The sequence below is a fragment of the Polypterus senegalus genome, chromosome 1, assembly GCF_016835505.1.
Source record: "Polypterus senegalus isolate Bchr_013 chromosome 1, ASM1683550v1, whole genome shotgun sequence".
NCBI lineage: Eukaryota > Metazoa > Chordata > Cladistia > Polypteriformes > Polypteridae > Polypterus > Polypterus senegalus.
In genome coordinates, this window is record NC_053154.1 from 275,248,926 (window position 1) to 275,272,592 (window position 23,667).

The 23,667-nt window shown below is 37.2% G+C and overlaps 1 protein-coding gene across 1 annotated transcript in view; it reads left to right on the plus strand.

Annotated features, from left to right (window-relative positions):
- The first annotated feature begins 466 nt into the window (after nucleotides 1-466).
- got1 (glutamic-oxaloacetic transaminase 1, soluble) overlaps nucleotides 467-23,667 on the plus strand; it is a 23,775-nt gene continuing 574 nt past the window's right edge. The window contains exons 1-9 of the mRNA XM_039774757.1: nucleotides 467-685; nucleotides 7,823-8,004; nucleotides 8,112-8,235; nucleotides 18,149-18,261; nucleotides 18,549-18,653; nucleotides 18,930-19,080; nucleotides 20,078-20,243; nucleotides 22,127-22,269; nucleotides 23,107-23,667. The exon at nucleotides 23,107-23,667 is cut by the window's right edge and continues 574 nt beyond it. Coding sequence (XP_039630691.1) covers nucleotides 577-685; nucleotides 7,823-8,004; nucleotides 8,112-8,235; nucleotides 18,149-18,261; nucleotides 18,549-18,653; nucleotides 18,930-19,080; nucleotides 20,078-20,243; nucleotides 22,127-22,269; nucleotides 23,107-23,246 — 1,233 coding nt within the window. The 5' untranslated portion in view covers nucleotides 467-576 and the 3' untranslated portion in view covers nucleotides 23,247-23,667. The remainder of the gene's footprint in view (nucleotides 686-7,822; nucleotides 8,005-8,111; nucleotides 8,236-18,148; nucleotides 18,262-18,548; nucleotides 18,654-18,929; nucleotides 19,081-20,077; nucleotides 20,244-22,126; nucleotides 22,270-23,106) is intronic.

Sequence of the window (23,667 nt, forward strand, 5' to 3'; positions counted from 1 at the left end):
AATAACGCAGAAAATTAGGATATATCATTTACAACACTAAAGCTGACTTTGTCCAGTAACTTACTACTTTCCTGTTTTTGCCGTAATTAACAAGCACGACCCACACTTTCTTTCAATGTCCAAGAAGGAGGCTGATTTAAATGCCAGAGTGAGGAGAAGGGGGTGTAGCTGGAGGTGTGCGTCTTAGATGGCTTTCTATTGGTCAACACTCCTGCTCTTCACGACTTTACTTTATAAAATATTGATTTCCTGTCAGGACGTTGTATGGGCCTAAGATCACTTTAATTGGATTTCTTCGTCGTCAGTTACAACATACCGGATTTTTATTGGTTGCCTGGGTTGCTACTGTTAGTGCATACTGTTAGAAGTATGATCTTCTTATTGGTTCAGTGAACTAAAGCTTTCTACGATTGGTTCGCTTACTTAATAGTACGCCTTCCTGTTTTTCTTACTGGGTTTTGCCGGCAAGAACATCCCGCCTATTCTGCGTCCTATTTGTGAAGGTGAAAAGCTGCACTGTCTTGAACTCTGGTTATTTCTGTTTTGCTTCTGTCTCCTCGTCAACATCTCGTCGATATGTCCTTGTTTGCTGAGGTGCCGCAGGCTGCTCCCGTGGCAGTGTTTAAGCTGACCGCCGATTTTAGAGAAGATAAACACCCGACCAAAGTGAACTTGGGAGTGGGAGGTATGGATGGTGACCTTTTTATTTTGTGGCACTTTATAAAGCGCGTACGTACTGCTTTTCAGATGACAAAGTGCGGCATCTGCGAATCACAAGTTTACTTCACACAGGACGGTAATTGTAACATGCAAATACGTCGCTGTTGACATCCTTCAATTAGCATGCAAATAAATGCAGTAAATCTCTATGGAAATCTCTACTAGTAAAATTTCTGAACGTTTTAACAACTTAGTTTGTTGGCTTTATTATTGTAAAGGTCAGTTGAAATGTTCTTTTTAAACACACGGTCTTTTTAATTAATATATATATATATATATATATATGACTGTTAATTGTTGCTACAGTCTGTGAATTATCACGCATGCTCATTTGAATAAGAAAAAGAGGAAATAAAAGAAGCTTACATATATATGTATATGTGCTTGTGTGTGTGTAAAGTATCTTTGATCACTACCGATTGACTCCAGTCACGCGCTCTCTGTAACAATAATAACGTAAATAAAGATGAAATTAGTTAAGGGCGCCTCCTCATTTCGACTATAAAGGTATCGCACATGTATCACCTTTAGAGTTTCAAGCCCATAAGAATATTTACAATGTTTCGCTTGTTTAAGTTATTGTGGAGTTGTGTTTTTGGGTGCTGTCATGAATGTTGGGTCGACTGAATTTTAGTCTGCTTGTATTACTCTGTGCTCCTCGTTCCATGTAATGTCCATGTTACACTGTCTGTGTTCATGATACAGTGTACCACATTTTAAAAATTCTTTAGGAGGGGTGCACAGTGCTCATTTCCCACTGTCCACTCTTGTATGGATAAACAGGAAAAGGATACAGGAGAATGACACTGTCGTCCTTGATATGTTCAGTTTGACAGTCTTTTTTATGGAAAGCAACTTGGGGTCAAAGTACTGAGCAGCGATGATTTTAAATTTTGCGCATGGTTACACTTTGCTGGAACTAAATATTTAAATATAACACCCTAGGCATACATTTTATCAATAAATCTATTTTATGCTCCTGCGTTTTACAGTACAGCCTTGTTTGATGCTCGAGCCTATTCCAGCAGGAACAGGTACAGTCCTGTAAGGATCACTGGTGCAACACAGGCATCCTGGGATGCGTCCATTCATTCCGACCAGTACAGTTGTGAGATCCAGACGACTAGTGGCAAGTCTTTGGATAGGGTGGGAGATACTGGGGACTGGCATATAAAGGCAGCTGTGAAGTGTGCTGTGATCAATCTATGACTTGCTTCTCACAACTGAAGAGGACACCGTGGTGGATGTTTGCCGACTTGCAGACCATCAACAAGCGTTACCTGGTAGGCAACCACCCGTACAATCAGATTGTGATTCAGACTACGAATGCCATGAATGAATATATATATATATATACTGTATATATATATATATATATATATATATATATATATATATATATATATATAAATAAATAACCGGATGCATGAGAGTGACTGCTTGAATTGAAGATGGGACTCTTAATCAGTGTATGACTTGACCAAATTTTGACTTATTCTGCTGGAAAAGTCACTCCTGTGAGGCTTTGGGTTTACAGTTTATGTATGTACTGATAATTATGTAAATAACTATTTAATTATTTTATTTATTTTAGCAAAAAAAAACATTTGTTTTGAGCAAGCAACTGGATAACTGACGTGGATTATGTGACATGAGTAACATGAGATTCTTTTTTCAATGGACGTTTTAACGTACTGTAAGAGATTAAATCAAAACATAAAGGCAATTTCAAAAAGCACCTTGAGCATAGGATAGGCACTATATAAATACAATTATTATTATTATGCAGTAACTGCAGTGGAGAGTAGCTAATGCAATACAATACATTAACAATGACTTATAGAGCAGTGCACTGCTGTTCATGTAGTTGAAGCCAAGGTCAAATGAACATGGACACTTCGCTGCAGGATTGCATCAGTGTTGAACAACACGCCTTAGTGACTGAGTGAAACCTATTGAAACTCACAGAAGGATATTGGCCTGGGAACGCCTTGGGATTCTCCAGGGAGAGGGAAGTCTGGGCCTCTCTGCTTAAGCTGCTGCCCCCGCGACCCGACCCCGGATAAGCGGAAGAGGATGGATGGATGGATATATAATATATATACTAGGGGGCTATGTCCCCTACTCGCTTCGCTCGCCCATCCCTGGGATTGGTTTACCAGATGTACAATTTAAAGAGATTGTTACATGTGCAATATTTTCACTTTTACTTTAAAAATTTTGTAAAAACAATACTTAAGAGCTGGGTGCACATGAAGTATGTCTGCCAAATGCATTCCAACAACTGCTTGGTTAGATGTTTGTGAACTTGTTTTAAATGTTGTCTCACTGCCTTGTCTCACGGGACGTCAAATTGTCTTCCGAGTAGATCACATCTCATCTCCCTAGTCTCCCTCCCAAGATTTTTTTTATATAATAGACTATATATATATATATATATATATATATATATATATATATATATATATATATATAGTGTACACACACCACTACGAAGTACATGGAGTCAGTAACATATAAAATAAATTATTTTTGGAATGGAGTATTCCTTTAATGCCAAAATGCTGAGTCTTCCGATCAATTCCTGCAAGCTGTGCCTTCTGAAACACGTTGGTGTTTCTGCTGGAGTTAGTCTGTTTTGAAAAGTGCTGGCTTCACACCCTTACTGCCATAAATTGTTGATGAGGGATCTTGGCTCAGGGTCAGCCATATACAAAATTTATTGGAGAAAGTGATTTTTATTTGTATTAATTTTATTGTCTTTGTGAACAGAATAGATTACCTAAATCAAGGGTTAACAACTTTTCTGGTACGCCAGTAAACCAGAGCTGGAGTTTGAACCCAGTTGGAACCCAGTGGATGATGGTCAAGAGAGCTACAGTATAACAGTGTTGCTGACCAAAGGAGCTAAGTGGTGATGGTAGCAGAGGTGCAGATAACAGAAGTTCCAGCAAATGTCAGAAACATTTAAGAAAAATTATACACAAGCCCACTTACCTGATATTCTCTTTACTCATCTCTTGAGTCCCATTACCTTAAATCTGGTCACTAATTACCTGAGAAAAGCTGCAGTACAATTAGCATTTACATAGCTACCTTATTGTAAGCTTATGCACAATGGGCATGATGTAAGGCTTTATGTGTTCATTTTTAGTATTGACCTAAAATTTGAGTACCTTTTCTTTGCCAACTGCATCTAAGATGACTAAATCCTCTGTGGTGTCCAGGAAATGTGGCTCAAGAATTTCTTCTCTGAGTAAACGGTACAGTATATGTGGGTATAAGAAAACCTTTACACAATAATGATATTTCATTTCTCTGATAGAAGTTAAGCGTTTCAATAAATCCTTTTTTTATGTTTAGGATGTCAGAAAGTGGTGACATTTTTGCTTGTTGGTCACACATGCAAGTAGGAATTTCTCTGTCCTCTGTGCATATGTGCTGCTACTACTACTAAATTTATGGATTGCATAAATATTCATAGAAAATTGTGCAAGCATCTTTGGCAGATGTTTAATGAATGTTTCTGTTTGGTACATCTCTTTTGGTTTTGTACAACAGATTGCTGCCACAGTATATTTGCTCATATTCTTTGCAGAGTTGTTTAGGCTCTTTTCCTACTTTTGAAGAATGACAGTTCCTATGTGTTTCTCACTAGAACTTTGAGGGTTTAAGGTTAAAAAATGTCATTCATTTTCTTATGCTTTAACCTTGTGTTTTAGATCACACTTTCTGAGACAAAACCTTTCACTCTTGTTTTCCAAACTAAGTTGTGCTTTTTTGCAGTGTTGCTCACTTCATTTAGGCTGTCGGTATTGTTAAGACTTTTAGTGATACTGCAGACAGTCTAGTAAATTGTAAGAACTACAGTTAATGCACAAAAAAAGGAAACCATACATCAAATTGTGTGGCTCAAACATGTCATTTTGCACTCTAAATTTTATTTATAATTTAAGAATGCCTAAATGATACTGCACATATTAATTTTTTATTGTTTAATACATTAAATATTATTTATGTCTTTATAAATTCTGTATTCTGCATCTGTACTCGTGGCTCCCTGTCCTCCCTTTATGTCCAGAGTGCCAACCCTGCCTAAGCCCCACAACTTTTTCAAAGATGACAACCTGCAGTTCCACAGATTTTCATTAAGGACTTTAGAGCCTGGTATCTTTTATACCTTTCAAATATCCATTTTACAAAATAGTGTAATAGTTGCCCTTTGCTTTTTAGATACTATACCTGCTCAATTATTAACATAGTGTAAGAAATCTTGTATGCCATACTCATCTGGGGCAAGCCTTGATAGATGCTAAGGACAGAGAAATTATTTCTAGTAAGTCAATACAGGACCTCCTTGTATAAATGGAAGTAGGATTCTGGGTACACTGCCCACTTAGGGTCATCATTAGCTCTTCATTAGCTGTTAAAATTTATGCAATCTAAAGGCACCTTTTAATGCAAGTTCAAGTTTATTTGGATCAAATGTCACATTCGCTTTTGTCATGGCTGCAGGCAATAAAGCCAAAAAAAATCTGCAGCAAGGCCATCTCCAATTTCAATCGGTACCTATGAGCCACCAAACTTCAAGCTATGCAAAACAGGATTAAATAAACCATTTTTCCAAATTGGGAATATAAAGGCTAAATATAAACTACAGCTCTGCCAGAACATTTTAATATTTAATTTCATTGTTCATAATTTAAGACAAAGTGAATACAAGACAATCTTGATGGCTCTCGTTGTTGTTCATTTAGAAGTAAAGCATTTAAATTATTTAATTAGGCTTAATGCTTCATTCTGGATGACACAGAAAAGTTTCCATAACCTTTGGGGAAATCAGAGATATCCTTGCATTAATATTTTAGAAGTGTTAAAAATTTGTTTATAGATCTTAATACTTCAATTTTGAAAAAAAAAACAATTTTTTAAGTGTTAAATGAATAAAAAATGGCATATTTTGGTGATGAAATTCAATACAGACAATATAACGTTTTGCAGATTTGTTAAATTCATATTAATGCATTTAATTTTCATATGCATATCTAAAAAAGTAATTGATTCAAAAGATTTAGGTTTTCTTGAAAAATGCCACTTAGCTACACAAGCAATGAACCCAGATAATACATTTTAAATAGATTAAACTAAATTAAAATAAAGTACATTTAATAATAAAAATATCAAGAAAGTCATATTTTAAAGAAAATTGTGGAATAACAAAAGAGAAACCGGAGGCGCAAGCAAGAGAAATGATAACCTCAAAAATACATTGCATGGTGTCAAGCAGTTACACAAAATGATTGGAGAAAAATCTTAGTCACCATTTATCATTCTTAATAGAAGATACACTCTAAACTAACGTTTTGCACCAAAAAAATGAACTAAATTCCAAATCTGGTGTATTGTTTTCAGTTGTTACTTAGGACTTGGCAAAGTAAGTAATTGTAAGCACATTAAAGCCTGTTGCATTCAATTCAATTCAAATACACTATTTAAATATATGTTCATGGGGGGGTGGTCTCCCAACTCCAAACTCTTGATGCTGCTCCTCCAAACTGAGTCCTTCGTTTAAATAAAGTATTTTATTAATCATATAACTTGGATGAATATAACTTCTTACAAGGCTTCTCTTTAAAGAATTCTCCTTTCTCCATCTTTATTAATTAAAGGTGAGCTTTTCCCAACTCTGATTTACTCAGGGAAGGTTAAGCACTCCTTTTTTTAATCTGGACCCAAAAGTACTTCCAGCACAACAGTACTGTTGCCGGAAACTTGTCCCTGACAGGGTAGGTTGCACCCTGAAGCCCCCTCTAGTGGCAACCAGCGACTGCAACAGGGCTGTTCACCAGAACTACAACTCCCCATGCAGACCTGTGGGTGTCCAAATGGGAGTCATACCGGAGGGATGTTGCACTCAGCGTATTAGGCTTCTTCTGTTCCTCTGCTCCAGTGGCCTTCCAAAGGCTGCCACTAACCAACCCAGCCAATATGCCCATCTGTACACATTTTCCTTTGCAATGTGTGTACGGTCTATGAAGCAAAATCTTGGGTATAAAGTATAAGCATTTCAGTATGACGTGTGTGTACTGCTTTTTAGAATCCAATCCTAAATGGCTTGTCATAAAAGATGACAACAATAACTGCTTCTTAGAAGGTGCACACAAAATGCTTGGAGCATCCACAGTCCTTAAACAGTGTGGTGATACAAACAAATTGGGGAGGGGGAACTATGAATAAAATTAATATGCAATTAATTCAGAAAGGGCAAATGAAGGAGTTGGTAAACACTGCCTACACTAAAACCTTGCACTGTCATTTAAGGTGTTTGGAAGGTACTTACAGGATGAAAGCATATTTAGCAGTTTGCACTGAAAGGGAAGTGGCATGTATTATGTTCTGAAATAAAATGTGTATATCTTAAAATGCCAGAGAGGAAGATATGTTATGATTTCTAGAATATTACTTCAGTACAGCACAGGAATCTCAATCAACAATCTTTCTATACTAGTGGGATATAATGTTTTGCAATGAAACTATTGTTCTTATTTCTGGTCAGGTAGCAGTCTATAGAGTTTTGATTTTTGAAAGTCTGTTTTAACAGATATTCCTAAAAATCCCTCCCCTTTAGTCCACAGTGTTTATACATAATGAAAATAATGTTTCATCTTTTTTTCCTGTGTGGTACCCATTAATACTTTATTCAATCATACATGTGCCATATGAATAAATTATATTTTAAAAGTTATTCTGTTTATATATACAGTACTACATATGCATAGCTCACTCCTGATTTTGTATTACCCCTGGCATACATCGTTTTTGTAGAGGATATGACAGAATTTTGGTATAGGACAGACCTGTGTATTATGAAATTAATATTATTTAATATTGAATTTTTTTGTAATGATCCACTTGATTTTTAGTTAAATATTGTCTGTTATAAGATTTTATTACAGGTGAAAAAGGTTAAAATAATTTGCCCATCAACAAAGGTTGAATTGTCAATAATCTTGTGTAGAATTTAAAAATTCACTGTCAATGGTATATAGACTAGGGTTTATCCACAGTTACTAATCTTAATCTCTGTTATGTCATTCCTTAGCTTATCGCACAGATGATTCCCAGCCGTGGGTCCTACCTGTAGTCCGGAAAGTCGAGCAGCAAATTGCTGCGGATCACAGCCTGAATCATGAGTACCTGCCCATTCTGGGATTGCCAGAGTTCAGAGCCGGTTCTTCTAAAATTGCCCTTGGGGAAGACAGCCCTGCAATTGCTGAGAACAGGGTAAAGTTTTTCATAACATGAGTCAATCACAAGTAATTAGAAAAAACATTAGATGTGAGGTGCTTTATTTTTTTCGAAAAGACTGGTACATTTTTGTTCTTTTTCAGGTGGGAGGAGTTCAGTCGCTGGGAGGCACAGGTGCTCTGAGAATAGGAGCAGAATTCCTGCGTCGCTGGTATAATGGAAATAACAATGTTACCACACCTGTCTACATCTCTGCACCTTCCTGGGGTGAGTGCCGATTGCACTGAGATTTAGTCACAACTACTTAAAACTCAATGGGAATGCAAGAAGTGAAAAGAGTTCTAACTATACACTAGAGGCAATAGGTGGAGTATTTAATTCAGTGTGATTTTGTTAACATGAAGCTGACATAATTGACAGTCATTTGCTAGCTACTAGCAAGCCAGTACAGCACATGAAGCCAAGTAAAACGCACGATCAGACTTGCAACTCTAATTTTTAAAGTCTCACTCATTTCTTTTTTTAACCATAGAATAGAGAAGGACTGTTCAGTCTGTTTACCAACCTCTAACAGAAGAACCTTTTATATTTCTGTCTTGAATTCTGTTAGGCTTAGCTGGTTCCCATGTCATTAAGTACGTTTTTACTGTTTGGCTAAAATAAATAAGATTGATGCACTTCAGTGGTGCTTTTGATTTTTAACTACATTAGATACTTTCAAAGTCTGATTTCTATTAATGTTTCAGAGTAAGAAAATGTACATTTTTTCTGAATTTCACCAGGGTACTCTTCATTGGAGAACCTCTTTTTTTTTTTTTTTTCTTATCGAATAGCACACAGTAATACAAGTGTAGTATAACTAATGCATTTTGGAGCCTGAACTTAACTTCCCTTGATGTCTCATTAACGTTTTCTGCTTATCCTTATGGCGGTTTTGCTGATAGTAAGCTAAGCAGACTAAACTTCTCTGTGTCCAAAAGTAGTCCCCTCCAGCATTTGCTGAGCGTAACCCTGATGTTCTCCAGTGAACTGCATGCCATAATCCATCAACCTTGTCATGCGAAAACACCTAGTTGATTGTATGCTGCACGTATGCCATGGGTTATTCACAGAGGGCTTCCGCATTTGATGTCCAAACCATCTCTCATGGCTACTCTCATTTAGAACTAGCAGGAGCACTCTTTTTACTAGTTCCTTACAGTATCATAACGCTGAGGAGAAAGCTCATTTTGGGCTCTTTTACTTACAGTCACTTATTTCAGTCACATGCTTGGCTATTGGTGAGGATGAAAATTCACATTGAACCGTAAATCAACAGCTTTCTTCAAAATACTCACCTCCTGGTTTATTACAAGGCTGCAACAATACAAATCCAGTTACATTTTCCTACTTAAACAAGACTCCAAAGTACTTTTAACACTTCTGCTTGGAGTTGCTGGTCTTCATTCACCTGCAGAGGGCAAGCCAATATTTTCAGGGAGAGAACCATAACCTTTGATTTGGAGGAATCGATTAACATCCCGGCTACCTCTCATTTTAATGCAATTTTTTTCCCAGTGTATTTTGGAAATTTTAAGAGAATGTCAAAAGGACAGTGTCATATGTGTCCAACTGATCTTTCTTTTTTAAATTGTTTCCATGGCTTCTGCTATTTTGGGCTACAGAGTACCTCAGTGTTTGCTGCGAAGAACTTTCTTTTAGCATCTATAACATAAAGGCTGCCTTCAATGTTGTCTGCCATTGAATTATTGAATTCTAAAGATGTCCTGTGGCTACAGATCACTGTATCTTCTCTACTGATGTCATATCAGATGTTCTTGAACCTAGTCCAAGAAAAGGTATTCGCCAGGCATTTCCAAGATTACTGTGTGATTTGGTCTGCCCAGCTGTTGTGCTGGTTGTGTGAGTCAGCACACCACTAATAGTTTATCATTTGGCAGGTCAGCACCTGTCTTTATGCTAGTGTCCAAAATGCATCAGAAAAAGGAGAGAATGTTTTGAATGGATAATTACTTTCGGAGATTTGAGCTGAAGCTGAACAGCATATCACAACTAAGTATGAGACTTGGCATTTTTCTTTGTCTTTCACCCTGACTTTCTCTTTTGATTGTTACCAAAACATTTGAAATGTGCTGTTTAGATATTTTGGAGTAAGCATAGACCTGTAGCTTCTGAGTTTCAGAATTTGTTTGGAATGCTTAAGGTGACAAGATATGAAATCTGGACAGATATTGCAGTAGAAATTCTTTCATTGGGCCCAGCTTCATATTAATGCCAAGTAAATATAAATTTCAATAGAGGAAAGCACAATCAACTGCAATACTTTTTGTGCTTCCAAAGCATTGGTTCAATAGAAATCCTTATTGTGGCAGCGCAATCAACCTGATTTGTGCTGATGCTTCACCGTTCTAGAACACTAAAATCAAATCCTGGCTATGCCTGTTTAATCTTCTAAGGGTGTCTCCATAGGATTTTTTTCCAGGTACCATGTTTTTTTTTTCTTCCAAGGCTCTAGACTCTTTGAACCTTGCATTGAATTAACAAGATTAAGAAACTATGTTGCGTTCTGCACCCCATGCCCATTTCTATGTCTACTACCATGTTATTATTAAAATTTCAGCAGTTATCCTCTAGGACATTGTAAGTGCACTAGTTTTTCATACGGTCATGCATAAAATGATAGAAAAAGTGTTAACGTCAATTATTGCTGGCATATTTTCATCGGGGGTGCAATATGCACCCCCAAAAAAACTTAATTTTTGACAGAAGTCTGTGGAGATTCTCAGCTATCCAGGTCATGGTTATCCTAAAAAAGAGTTATGCTGGACTTTGTTTCCATCCAGAGTGCTTTCTGAATTCTAACTGATTGGTTGGGAAAGTTAAAAGAACTGTATTGTAGGTGGATTGGGAGGACAACTGATTCAAATGAATGACTGTCGTTGAACAGAGGCGGTGGCCTTATACATAATCTATCACTGACCTACAATGCAGTTCTTTCAACTTTACCCAGACGGTTCCACAGTCGTTCACGCTGGGAGGATGACTGGTTCAAATAAACGACCGTCGTTGAACAGAGTTGAACAACTAGTCCCATTCAGAGGACGATGTCCATTTAGGCAGTACATTCCCAGTAAGCCTGCCAAATATGGGATAAAGGTGTGGTGGTACTGTGACAGTGCCACATCTTATCCACTGAATGCAGAGGTCTATCTTGGGCGGCAACCGAATGAAGTCAGAGATCATGATCAGGGTGCACGTGTTGTGAAAGCAATGGTATCACCTTGGTACAAAAGTGGTCGTAATGTAGTGGGAGATAACCTTTTTACAAAAGTTGCACTGACAGAAGAATTGCTTACACAGGGTATGACCTATGTAGGAACGATGCGCAAGAATAAACGAGACATTCCTCTGAGCATGATAGCAAAAAACAGAGACGAATTTTCTTCGATCTTTGCATTTGATGGCAATAAAACTTTGGTATCATATGTCCCCAAAAAAGGAAAGTCGGTCATCCTTTTGTCGACAATGCATCACGACAAGGCTGTTGATGGTATGAAACAAAAACCAGAGATCATCCTTCATTAGAATGCTACTAAGAGTGGCGTAGATAACATGGATCATTTGGCCTGCATCTACTCTTGCAAACGAAAAATCAACAGGTGGCCAATGGTCCTGTTCTGTAACATGCTTGACACAGCTGCCATTGCCAGTTTCGTGATCTGGATGTGCAATAACCCTGATTGGAACAAGTCATCCAAAGCGATACGTCGTTGCCAGTTCATCGTGAGTCTCGGGGAGTCTCTTGTCGAGCCACTGATTAAAAGACGTTTGGACAATGCAGCCTACCTCAGAAGACAGATCATGGATGCAATCCAACTTCTAGAGCTGGACTCTGGAGAACTAGAAGCAGGAACTGAGAGACCAGCTAAAATGAAGAAGACACAGGGACGTTGTCACCTGTGCCCGCGTGAGTTTGACAGGAAGACACGCAAATTCTGTGATAAGTGCTCTAGGCCTGCTTGTCCAGCACATTCTGTCAATAAATCAAATGTACTTTGTGACAAATGCATGTAACTTTAGACATGTCATTTGCAGAAATCTTAAACGTTTGCATGTAAAAGGTGTGATTAATATATATTTTACAATCTTATTAGAACATTGGAATTAAAATGGCACTTACATCGCGGCAGTGAAGGGGTCGGCTAGACGGAATGTGCATTATATGACCAGTCCCCTCCGCTGCCCCCCCAACCCTCACTGCCGCAACCCCATTAACTGCACCATTTCACTGCATAAGCTGTGTATGCATCATGCACTTACCTAATAAACGCATCTTAACTTTAGTTCATTGAATTTGAGCTTGGTACCATTGAATTATATATACCAACGAATAGGGGTGCAATTTGAACCCCAAGGACCCGGAACGTAACTTTCTAACAAGGACCCATTGAGGGTTAAGATAACATTTGTTGAAAAAATATAAACAGAAATGAATTAAAAAAGGAAAGCAGCAATGTACACCTTTTTCTGTTTTGGATTCTGGAGTGTCTCTCGGTATGTGGAAGATTAACTGATAGTAAGTTGCTGATTCACAGGAAAAACACACCTTTAAAGCTACTTAAATTCAATAAACATTGAATCTGCTGCTGTAGATAAAAAAATGATTCAGTTTAATTCAGCAGCTAAAAAAATTTTGAAGACTCTAATTATTTTAATTTGGTATCTTAGTCCTTCACCCACCCACTCCTGCCTGTAAAACTAAAATGACACCTCGCCCTCGAAAGAATTAAGTTGCAGGTCTCTACTCAATTGCACATGAGCCTACAAACAGTAATACTAACATAATTACTTATCATTACATTATTATGCAAACACTGTAACTGTCAGCTCAAGCCAAACAAGTGAAGGGATTTTGTTAGCTGACTAGCTAGCAACAGGGCACAAAAAGGTAGTGTTTTTTGTTGGTTAAATATCAGGCAATGTGATTCATGCACTTATAAGATAAGTCAGCTAGAAAACGAGACTGGTTAAAAAAACTTTATTAGATGAATAAATTATTGGCAAAAAAGGTACAGTGGGTGTTGCTGTTGCGTAACAGTAAAGCCTAATCAGTTTAATTGTGAACAAACTTAAGTATTTTTGCCATGTAACATAAAATGAACACAGCACCCTTACACAGGAACCATCTTTTGACTGCATTTGCTTTATACTCTCATTCTTCGGAACCTAATCAGAAAGAGTAGAATGAAAATTAACAAAGTATTTTCTTGTACTTTGTTAAAATAAAATTCTAGACTTGGTGGAGAATTTAGATTCATTGCTTGTTATTGTAATTGAAAATATAATAAAGTATTATTTACTATGTATTGTCACGCTTGAGTCATAGATTTGCACAGAAACAGAGATGGTTGTAGAGACAAGAACTTTATTCAAACACTGCAAACAAACATTTGTCTTTTTTAAAAGTTTAAACGTGCTTCTTGACAGGAGCAGAGAATGTCAGAGAGAGAGGGAAAGAAAGAGAAAAAGAAAACAGCAAACAATCAATTCCAAAACTGACAGGTGCTGTACAGGCTTTTAAGTATGCAGAGTACTGCGCGATAGAGCAGCAAGTAGCCTAGCAAGTAAGGTAAGGAGCAATGTGAAGGTAATCTGACAACATTTTCAGGGGTTTTCTCCAGGAGCATCTCTATCCTCTAGGGGTATGATCAGCCCCCCAGCTCACAGTATTGTGGTAATGTACATACAATCATTTTTTTTATTGTATGAATTATCCCCTAGCAGCAGCCGCTGTCTGCTCACTCCAGAAACTGGACTTTTACACATATTGTGTGATGGCAGCAGACGTTTGGCACATTCATTGAACTCTCCCTCCATTTTCTGAACTCTTTTCTTCATTTAAAAAGTCTTGGGGAATCAAAATTGATTTTAACAGAATTTGGTGCAAATCAGAAACCAAGGCTTGATGGAACTTCACGTACACTCGTAATGATTCAAGCTAGACATGAAAGTTAAACTAACGCTCATATTTTTGAAATGTGGAAAGAAACCAGTATATCCTAAGAAAATCTGGTCAGTATTACAGTATACTGTATAGTGCGAGGCAAACCTTACCTCAGACTGAGATACTTCACTCTTTGGCCTGTCACTTTTCTTCTTTTTGGCCTGTCATTTTTTTATTCCTGTACCTGCTTACATCTAGATTTTCCTTTTTCTCTGATTTTTCTGGATAGCAGTTGTGCTTAGTTGGTTGTGTTCCTGTGGGAGTTGTAATTTCTCAGTCCAATTCATCTTTCAGTTCTATGTTAACTCTGGTATAATGTCTGAATGTTTTTTCTGAAAAACTTTGATTTGATGGTTTGTAAGGCACAGAAAAACTTTGGAAATAAAAAACTAGTTATTTAGTGTGTTCTATACTTCAAAGGGGAAAATTTGAAAATGAGAAATAAAAGGACAAAAAAATCTGTGGTAACAAAGAATTCTGTTAAACGAACACCTTCATTTTTGAAACCTGAATTAAAACCCTAAATCTGAAGACTACCACATTGTTTAAGGCTTAATGTAATGAAACTCTCAGTTTTCTCCTCATGTCAGGGGGTGCTGTATGAACTTTATTTTCTTTCATCCTTGTGTTTAATGGCACATATGTTAAGGCTGCTGGCTCAAAGTTGCAGGGCGTTGAAGAACACTGCCTTATGAAAATGCTGACCAAATACCCATTACCAAAGTTCAGGGTTCTTTTTATAGAGCCCACTGGTCTATCTATATAGGTTGTTGTCATAAACCAGATATGCAGATCATTTGGCTTCTATTATACAGCAGCACAGATAAGGAGGCCCTAGCTGATATTCAGTGTTCATAAAGGCAAGGGTTTGAACTTAAGTCTGCATGGTTTGTTGTGTGCTCGGTGTCTGTAGTTCTGAAAATGATGTATCTTTATATATCATGATAAAGTTATATTGAAACACATGTACATACAAATATTTTAATTAAGGCATGAATTATTGTGCATCATTTTACTTTAATGGTTTATTAATATAAATATTATTAGTCCAGTTAAACCGCTTTACTCAACACAGAGTAGCCACTACTCTTGAATTAAACAAAATAATACGACCAATAATAATTTCTTCATTTTTGCATCTTCTAATCCTGGTGATGGTAAAGGTAGCTAGACAGGACTAAACTGTCTTCAGCTACCTTTGGGGAAATCCTAGGTACTCCCTACCCAGTCAAAAGGTGTAATCCAACGTGTGTCCAAGATCGGCAGTGCTGTTATGGAAGCTGACCATGATGTGTATCCTCCCTACATACCCAGACCTGATTTAGAGGTGCAGCAGATATACTGCGAGGATTATATCAGATAATTATGTGGGTTGATAGGTTTACCAACTGTCTAATGTTTTTATTAAAATTTAGTTCACAGGAAGTTTTTGTTTTAAAAAACAATAATCACTTAACTATATTTATAAACACAAAGATTTGTCCTTATAAATTAAAATGCAGAGTTAACTGAAACATTTTGCATTTATTGCTGAAAAAGTCCTTCACTTGTGTGTGGCCACAAGAGGGGGATATATCCACATTTATTTTTTGTTCTGTAATTTCAACTTTTAAATGGCAGAACTGAACAACCTAAAAATAATAAAGCAATGTTGCTTGTTTGTTTAGGCAAGTCATTCTTTATGCACGTGTGACTGGGCACTTCAGGATATTTAACATTTTTTTATTTTAATTGATGCTGTTGCCTTTTTACTTCTCCCTTATTCTAAGTTTAGCTCTTATTTTGCAATTTTCATATTCAATGCCTGAAAAACTATTCTTTCTGCTAGTGTGAGATTTTGAGGATTTACATTTAACTATTTATTTACTTTATTTATTTATTTAAGTGATTCTGTGATCTGCAAGTTGCGCATTTAATATTTAGGAGAATACTTTAGATTTTAGTATACTATACAGTATATCAGGGGTCGCCAACTCCAGTCCTAGAGGACCACCATGGCTGCAGGTTTTCATTCTAACCCTTTTCTGAATGAGTGACCTGTTTTTGATACTAATTAACTTCTTTTGAACTAATTTTAATTGATTTGCTCTTGAAGACTTGGACCCCTTAATTGTTTCTTTTTCCTTAATTAGCAGCCAAAAAATAATGAGATACAAAATGAGCCAAAACAACTGGTGTCCATCATACAATATCTGAAAATAAAGAACAATGAAGGTCTCAGGAAAGTTGATCTGCTCATCTCCACAAAACATTTTAATAGTGCTCTTAGAAAAGAAAAATCAACAATTTCAGAAATGTATGCAATTGCACAATGAAAGCAGCAACAAGCCATGGAATTAAAGAATGAGTTTAAATAATAGCAAGAATCCATGCCTAATTAAGCAGTTGGTTGGAGTTTGAGGCCCTGACTTAGTTGGTATTCTGTTGGCTCCCTCACTTCACATTTCATTTCTGTTTGGGTGCCGCTTAAGGAAAGAAATAAAGTAATTCAGAGGAACGATGAAGAAATTCAGGAGAACAAATCTTAAAAAAACAAGTCAATTTAAATGAATTCACAAGAAGTTAATTAGCAGCACAAACAGGCCACTCAATTAGAAAGGGTTAGAATGAATACCTGCAGCCATGGTGGTCCTCCAGGAATGGACTTGGTGACCCCTGCTATATATAAAATGATGAATATGTTACACTGAACTGTATTAAGCAGAACTGAGAATGTTATTTAATGTTGTGTTATGAATTTAATGCAGACTGATTATGTTGCACTTTAAAAAAAATTTAGTTTGCTGTTTCTTGGGGGGCAAAAACCAGAGACTCTCATTGTCGTGCCATGAAGCCAACTTTTTAATTCCATTCATCCATCCATCCATTATCCAACCTGCTATATCCTAACTACAGGGTCACGGGGGTCTGCTGGAGCCAATCCCAGCCAACACAGGGCGCAAGGCAGGAAACAAACCCCGGGCAGAGCGCCAGCCCACCGCAGACTTTTTAATTCAGTTGCCTTAATACTTGACATGTCGGGTAGGTTTTGTAAGGTGATTATGAATATTCTGTAGAAGTGAATTTAGAAGTTGGAGAACTATTAAATGGACAGTTATAACTCAGACCATTAGTAAAAATACTACATTCATCTGTAGGGTTTATTAGTTCAAAATCTGAATTGCCAGACAGAAGTACAGAGGTGTCCTGTGTCTGATATTTGCTGTTTTAATGATTTAATTGTCTTAATTCAGTTTATGTAATTTACATTTAATTTGCAAACACTATTTTTTCAGTTTGTTTTGTGCAGTAGATACAAGTTCCTCTTTATTTTATTTTTTAATTGTACAGTGTTTTTTTTTTTTTTTTTATTTTATTTTTCTCAGCCACAATGTAATAGCCAGTGATAAGTACAATAAAGATGAAAAATGTATTGTATTTGGTATGTAGCTAATCATTACTGATTTTATTTATATTTATTTTTGGAGTGTGTGTATGTAAATAGATTAGATTAGATACACTTATTTATCGGGAAATTCAAATGCATACAGCAGTAGAAACATAAAAAACAAGAATACAGACTCATAGGACTGATAATGCAGCCAATCAATCAATCAATACAAAATATGCAAGAAAATGTTACTATATATCTGAGTAAAATCTATTTAAAATGTATCAGATTATTCAGTAATACATGGCACAGTAACGTGGTGATTATCACTGCTGCTGCCTCACAGGTTCGTTACAGCTGAGCTTGTTCTCCATTTTTATTAAATGGCTTTTCCTCCAGATGTCCATTTTTTCTCTCTTTCATTCCAAAGACGCGCCTGCTGGGTTACTGGATCACTTTAAACTGGGCTGGTGTGAGTAGTTGTGGTTGTAAATGTGTCCTGTGGATTGGCCTACCGCGTGTCTGCCGGGTGGGGGGGTTGCCAGCCAGGATGCTGAGCTGTTTCGTCATGTGGTGGGTACAGCAACTTACCGTACCAGTGCGTGCTCCCCAACCAGACCTCATCTATTGTTAACCTTAGAAGGTCTGGGAATGTAACTGTTTTACTTTTCGCATGCCATTTACTGTGTGCCAATCAAAACCATTGCCTGTGGCTGTTTTGTGCACCTCATGTCATTTTAATGTGTGCTATATTTATGTGAATGAATAATGGTTCCATTTATTTTTCCCTTGCCATCATTTTTTAGAGAACCACAATGCAGTGTTTGCTGATGCTGGGTTTAAGGATATCCGCGCATACCGATACTGGGATGCAGAGAAACGTGGGCTGGCTTTGGAAGGATTCCTGGAAGACTTGGAGGTTAATTGTAGAATTTATCTTCATAAAAAGTAATGTCTGCAATGATAAATTCACTGTGTCAGTAATAATGATTTTACCTCTGTCTCTGTATGTTTAAAATTAAGTAAAGTTAGCAAAAATTGTAAATTTGTCTAGTTAACCATTTATACTCCTTAAAGTAGCTTTGCTAAAATATGTCGGAAGCAATGCATGCTGTAATATGTTTGTGAGCATGAAAAGAGGAGTAATTATTTTTTTATTGTGTTTGCAAGTGCACAAATATGTTTAATTGTGTTTTTATTTTACAGAATGCACCAGAGTATTCTATTTTTGTGTTACATGCCTGTGCACACAACCCCACTGGTACAGACCCAACTGCAGAAGAGTGGAAACAGATCGCTGAAAGGATGAAGGTGCGACATAAAACGTTAACATTCAGAATATTTGCATTAAGCATTGCCACCTAAACGGTAATGTATTTGAACCAGTATATTTGATCATATTTGGCTAATGTTGCCCAGGACAGCTCTATACATGAGATTTTAGGATTGATAGTCCAGCTGCCTGCAATAAACCACAGATAGGCTTGTTGAAGTCCGGTCACCTGTGAACAGATAGGTTGTAAAGGCAGAGCTGCAAGTCATGTTCTGTTATATTCCCTAATTGTTTCTAATTTTCCATTACTTTAGAAAAAGAAGCTTTTTGCCTTTTTTGATTCCGCTTATCAAGGCTTTGCCTCAGGGGACCTGGACAAGGACGCCTGGGCAGTGCGCTACTTTGTTTCCCAAGGCTTTGAGATTTTTTGTGCACAGTCATTTTCCAAAAATTTTGGGTTATACAGTAAGTAGCTTTGTGTAGTACATATATATATATATATATAATATTACTAAGAAAATATGAACAATACTATGAAATAATGTGATTTGCTATGTATCGAATAGCTTCTTTTCTATTAGCCCTGAAACTTAAGTTTGTATTGTGGCCAAGCATTCCAGATTGCACCGCCTTTCTAGCTTATTTCTATTTTTGTTTTTGGGCAGATTTCACTGTGGGGATTAAATATGCTGCCGCTTATTTCTTTAATGAGGTTTTTATTAAGGGTTATTGGTACAGAAAGTAAGTTTGTGTGTTTTGATAATTATTGGGGGGTTTGTTATTTCACACCTGCATACTACTGTGGAATGCACACACTGTGGTTCCCCAACAATTGTTCACCCTTTTTTTATTTTTTTTTTTTTATTACTTCTATCTGTTTTACACAAACCACACTCAGTTGCATGTTTCAGTGCACTTGCTTCTTGAACAGTGTAAGTGTATATGTTACAGAAATTGAAGCACTAAATAAAGCAGAAATGCCCAGTATTACATGAAACAGGTTACGTATGGAATATGGACAAACCGCTCTGAGTGTGGAAGATTCTAATCAAAAGATATTAAACTAGGAGGATGAGGATGCAATTTGTTTCATTATATACTAGAATCTCAGCTATTCTTGTTAGAATTAGAATGCATTGTGAAGGAAAAAATAGTTTTGCTGTCTTTTCAGCATGAAGATTGGTTAGTACTAATGATGTACACTGCCACTTCTATCCTTGATTTAAATAAAATATCTTTCACTTAATAATGTATGAAGTATTCAGTATGATACTGTAATCCAGTTTTCTAGTAATTCTAACATTTAATTTAAACTGTAAACTGCTAAACAAGTGCAAATTTTTGTGGTGTACTTTAAATTGTAGGGTTACTATCAATTAAAGTGAATGTGGGTATATTTTAAATATTCTGAGCTTCTAGAATATTCTGATTCATTTTTAATCAATATTTTATCTCTTCTTAGATGAGAGAGTGGGAAATCTTACGGTAGTAGCCAAGGACACAGACAACGCCAACAGAATTCTTTCTCAAATGGAGAAAATTGTCCGAACAACTTGGTCGAACCCTCCTTCTCAGGGAGCTCGGATTGTAGCCACCACACTGAACACCCCAGCACTCTTTTTAGAATGGTAAGATCCAGTGGCTGCTCTGAGATGCATCTTCCCTGTGTGTTCCCAGATTTTTGTCTGATTTGACATATTATGTAGTGTTGTGTTGTCCTAAAAACAGATGCAAATGACTTGATGGTGCATTTTATACCTCAAAACTGGTGTCTGGCACCTCCTATACTTTACTCCAGTGACAGTCTCTATCTCACCAGCACTTTCCTTCTAGTGACATATTCTAGTTTTTCAGGCTTGCTTTGCTAATCTTCAAGTTTTATGAATATTCTTATAAATAATTATAGGCAGTCCCCGGGTTACGTATGAGATAGGGACTGTAGATTTGTACTTAAGTTGAATTTGTATGTAAGTCGGAACAGGTACATAAATTTAATAAATGCTATTGTTGACCGACTGTAACCAAGTGCTCTGCCAATGAATGATGGAGTTTCACATCTCTCTGACCACCTTATTGTTTCTACTTTATTTTCAATGGTGACGGTTTTTCTCTTCTTTACTGTATCACCAGCAGTTGCATCAGATTTGTGTTTCAGAGACATTCTTGCAGGGTGAAGACAAAAGGTTAAGATGAGCTCTTCTGCACAGCACTGTACACACTATCACAGCAGGAAGGCACCTGTCGTCAACACGTCTGATGTACTGACAAGAGACAACTTCCTGCTATGTGCGTAACAGTACAAGAAGGCTTGCTATTGAGAATGAATGGGGGCATCAAGGGGCGGTTCATCACCACCCCACCTCACAGTCACCTCCACTACAATATGCTGCCTGCAGCGTCCGTCCCCCGAGAACGAACACGGTGTGGCCAAAGGCGGGTAGTGAATCGCCCACCACCGCCCCCATTCAACAGGCAGCCACCTGAGGTACACTATAATGCTGCACCCTCAGTAGCCTCCGTTTAGCCACAACCGGGTCACCGCTCGCAGCATTACCAGCCGCCCACCGAGAACAAACTGGGCAGCCATGTGTGGTGGGTGGGCAGAGAAATTGCTTGTCTCCGGGAGCCGCCTGAGGGACACTACACTGCGCAAGCAGAAAAATCTCCCCCCTCCAGCCTCTGTCCAGCCACCGCTTGCAGTGTCCCCAGGCCGAAGATGACGGAGCGGCAGTTAATGAGGAGCATGCGTCGCAGCTGCTGCCCCGTTCGTAGGTCGGATATCCGTAACCTACTTTACTTAGATATAGATAAAAAAAAAGATGAGGATAAGATACTCTGCACTATACTGGAACCCTCAAAATTGCCCTTTCTGACTTAAAAGTGAAACATTAATCTGATGTTCTCCAATTTTTTTCTTTTTCCCCTCTCCTTTCACAAATGAATTAACTTTCCTTATGTTGCATACAAATTGCCAAATAATTCTTCTCAGCCAGTCAACCAGGGGGCATGTAGATTTAAAGACATAAATTTAAACTCTAAATTGTCTTGTGGACAGATGACAAGAACGATGTAAGAACTTTCGGGGCACCACAGGCTACTCTGTTTAATAGAGGTGTGTTTTTCTCTGTTTGTTTCAAAAAAGAGCTTGGGAATTTGCAGACATTATTGTGTTGTGTGCATGTGCTGATCCCAAATGGCAAACTCTTCCTGGTTCTGCGCTGGTTTAAACTGGAAGAACCAAGTCAAGTGGGCATGGAATTGGAGCTTTGGAGACCTTACAAGTCTTCTGTTCATTTGAGATCTTCCATCCTTACAGCAGAAACAAAGGATAAGTGAGCCGCTGTACAACCATAATCTTATTCTCCCCATGATCCCCACTAGAGGCAGGCTGTGGTTGTGTGTGACACTTGAGAGAGCACTCTGTCTCTGTAAATAGGTGTAGATGCAGATATAGATAGATAATTAAATAAATAGATAGGCAATTATTTTATTTTTCTTTATTTTTTTTCAGGAAAGACAATGTAAAAACTATGGCACACCGTGTTTTGTTAATGAGGTCACAGTTGAAGGCAAAGTTAATTGCATTGGGAACTCCAGGGACCTGGGAACACATTACGCAGCAGATTGGCATGTTCAGTTTTACTGGCCTCAACCGTATGTATTTGTAAAATGTATTTACTTTTTAATAGTTTTTACTCTGTTTTAGGAAATGTTCTAAATATATAGATGGCAATCACAGTGATGCTGGATTTTCTTAAACATTATACAAGTACTGTTTTTTTTAATTTAGATACTAAGTAATGAGCTTTCAATGATTGTTTCTTTCTTTACTTTTGGAAATGAAAACGATGCCACATAACATGTAACCCCAACGAGAGGTTTCTTGCATATATCTGTACTGACAGACGTTCAAGTTAAGATTTATTGATTTATGTTTTATACTCCATTTCAAACCTGTTAACAATGAACATGCTGTCAGATCGTTAGGTAAAAAATTGGATGGGATTTACAGTAACACAAGACAATACGGTCACTCAGTTTGTTTATTTTAGCTTGACAGCACCTTTTTGCAGGTGGTAGGAAGGCTTGGTTGTAACTGGAAATCCTTAAGAAAACTTGAGATGAATAAGCTAATGACTAAGGGCACACGCCATAGCAACACCTCAAACATTGCAGCGACTGTCATAAAGTGAAGTTCAGGAACAATTTTTTGTGTGTGTAGAATTTCACTTTACTCCACACACGTGACCGTAGAATTGCTACTACTACAATTACATCTAGATGCTGTTTTCAGTTTTAATCATTTGCCCCACTTGGCAGCTGTACAGATGGGCTTCAAGGTCTTTTCTTGGCAATGCCTGAGTAATAACACTTCACCTTACTGTAGGAAGTAAAACAAGATCAACACAATTTCTGTATAGGTTTTGGCTTTTTTGTCATTTGAAATCATAGATGGCTTATTTCATTCTTCATTTTTATTCTTTGTTTCAGCTAAACAAGTGGACTACCTTATCAAGGAAAAGCACATCTACTTGATGGCCAGCGGGCGCATAAATATGTGTGGTCTTACCACAAAGAACATTGATTATGTGGCTGAGTCAATCCATGAGGCAGTCACAAAAATCCAGTAGAGTTTTACAGTAGATCTGCTGGATCTCACCTTGTTTTTGCGATGCCTGAATTCACGTACATTATTCAGTTCTGTGGTTATATATCAAATTAAACAGAAAATTTAATATGCAGGGAGCATGACTGCATCACTAGTAAGCTTTCTCTGTGTGTGTCGTTGCATTCAGTCTTAAGAGATTTCAAAAAGTACTGTATTTAAAGAAATTAGTACAGAAACAAATATGTAAGACTTTTAGCATCCTCTTCTTCTATTTCTGAATCCATACCTCAAAATAAAAAATGTTGGTGTTTGGACAGACAGAAAACAAAAAACAAAAATTACTTATTAATTCTTGTCATTTTTATCAATAGCCAAAGGTATATGTTTTGTTTGTTTGTTTGTTTGTTTTTATCCAATTGCCGAAACTTGACAGTAACTGGTTT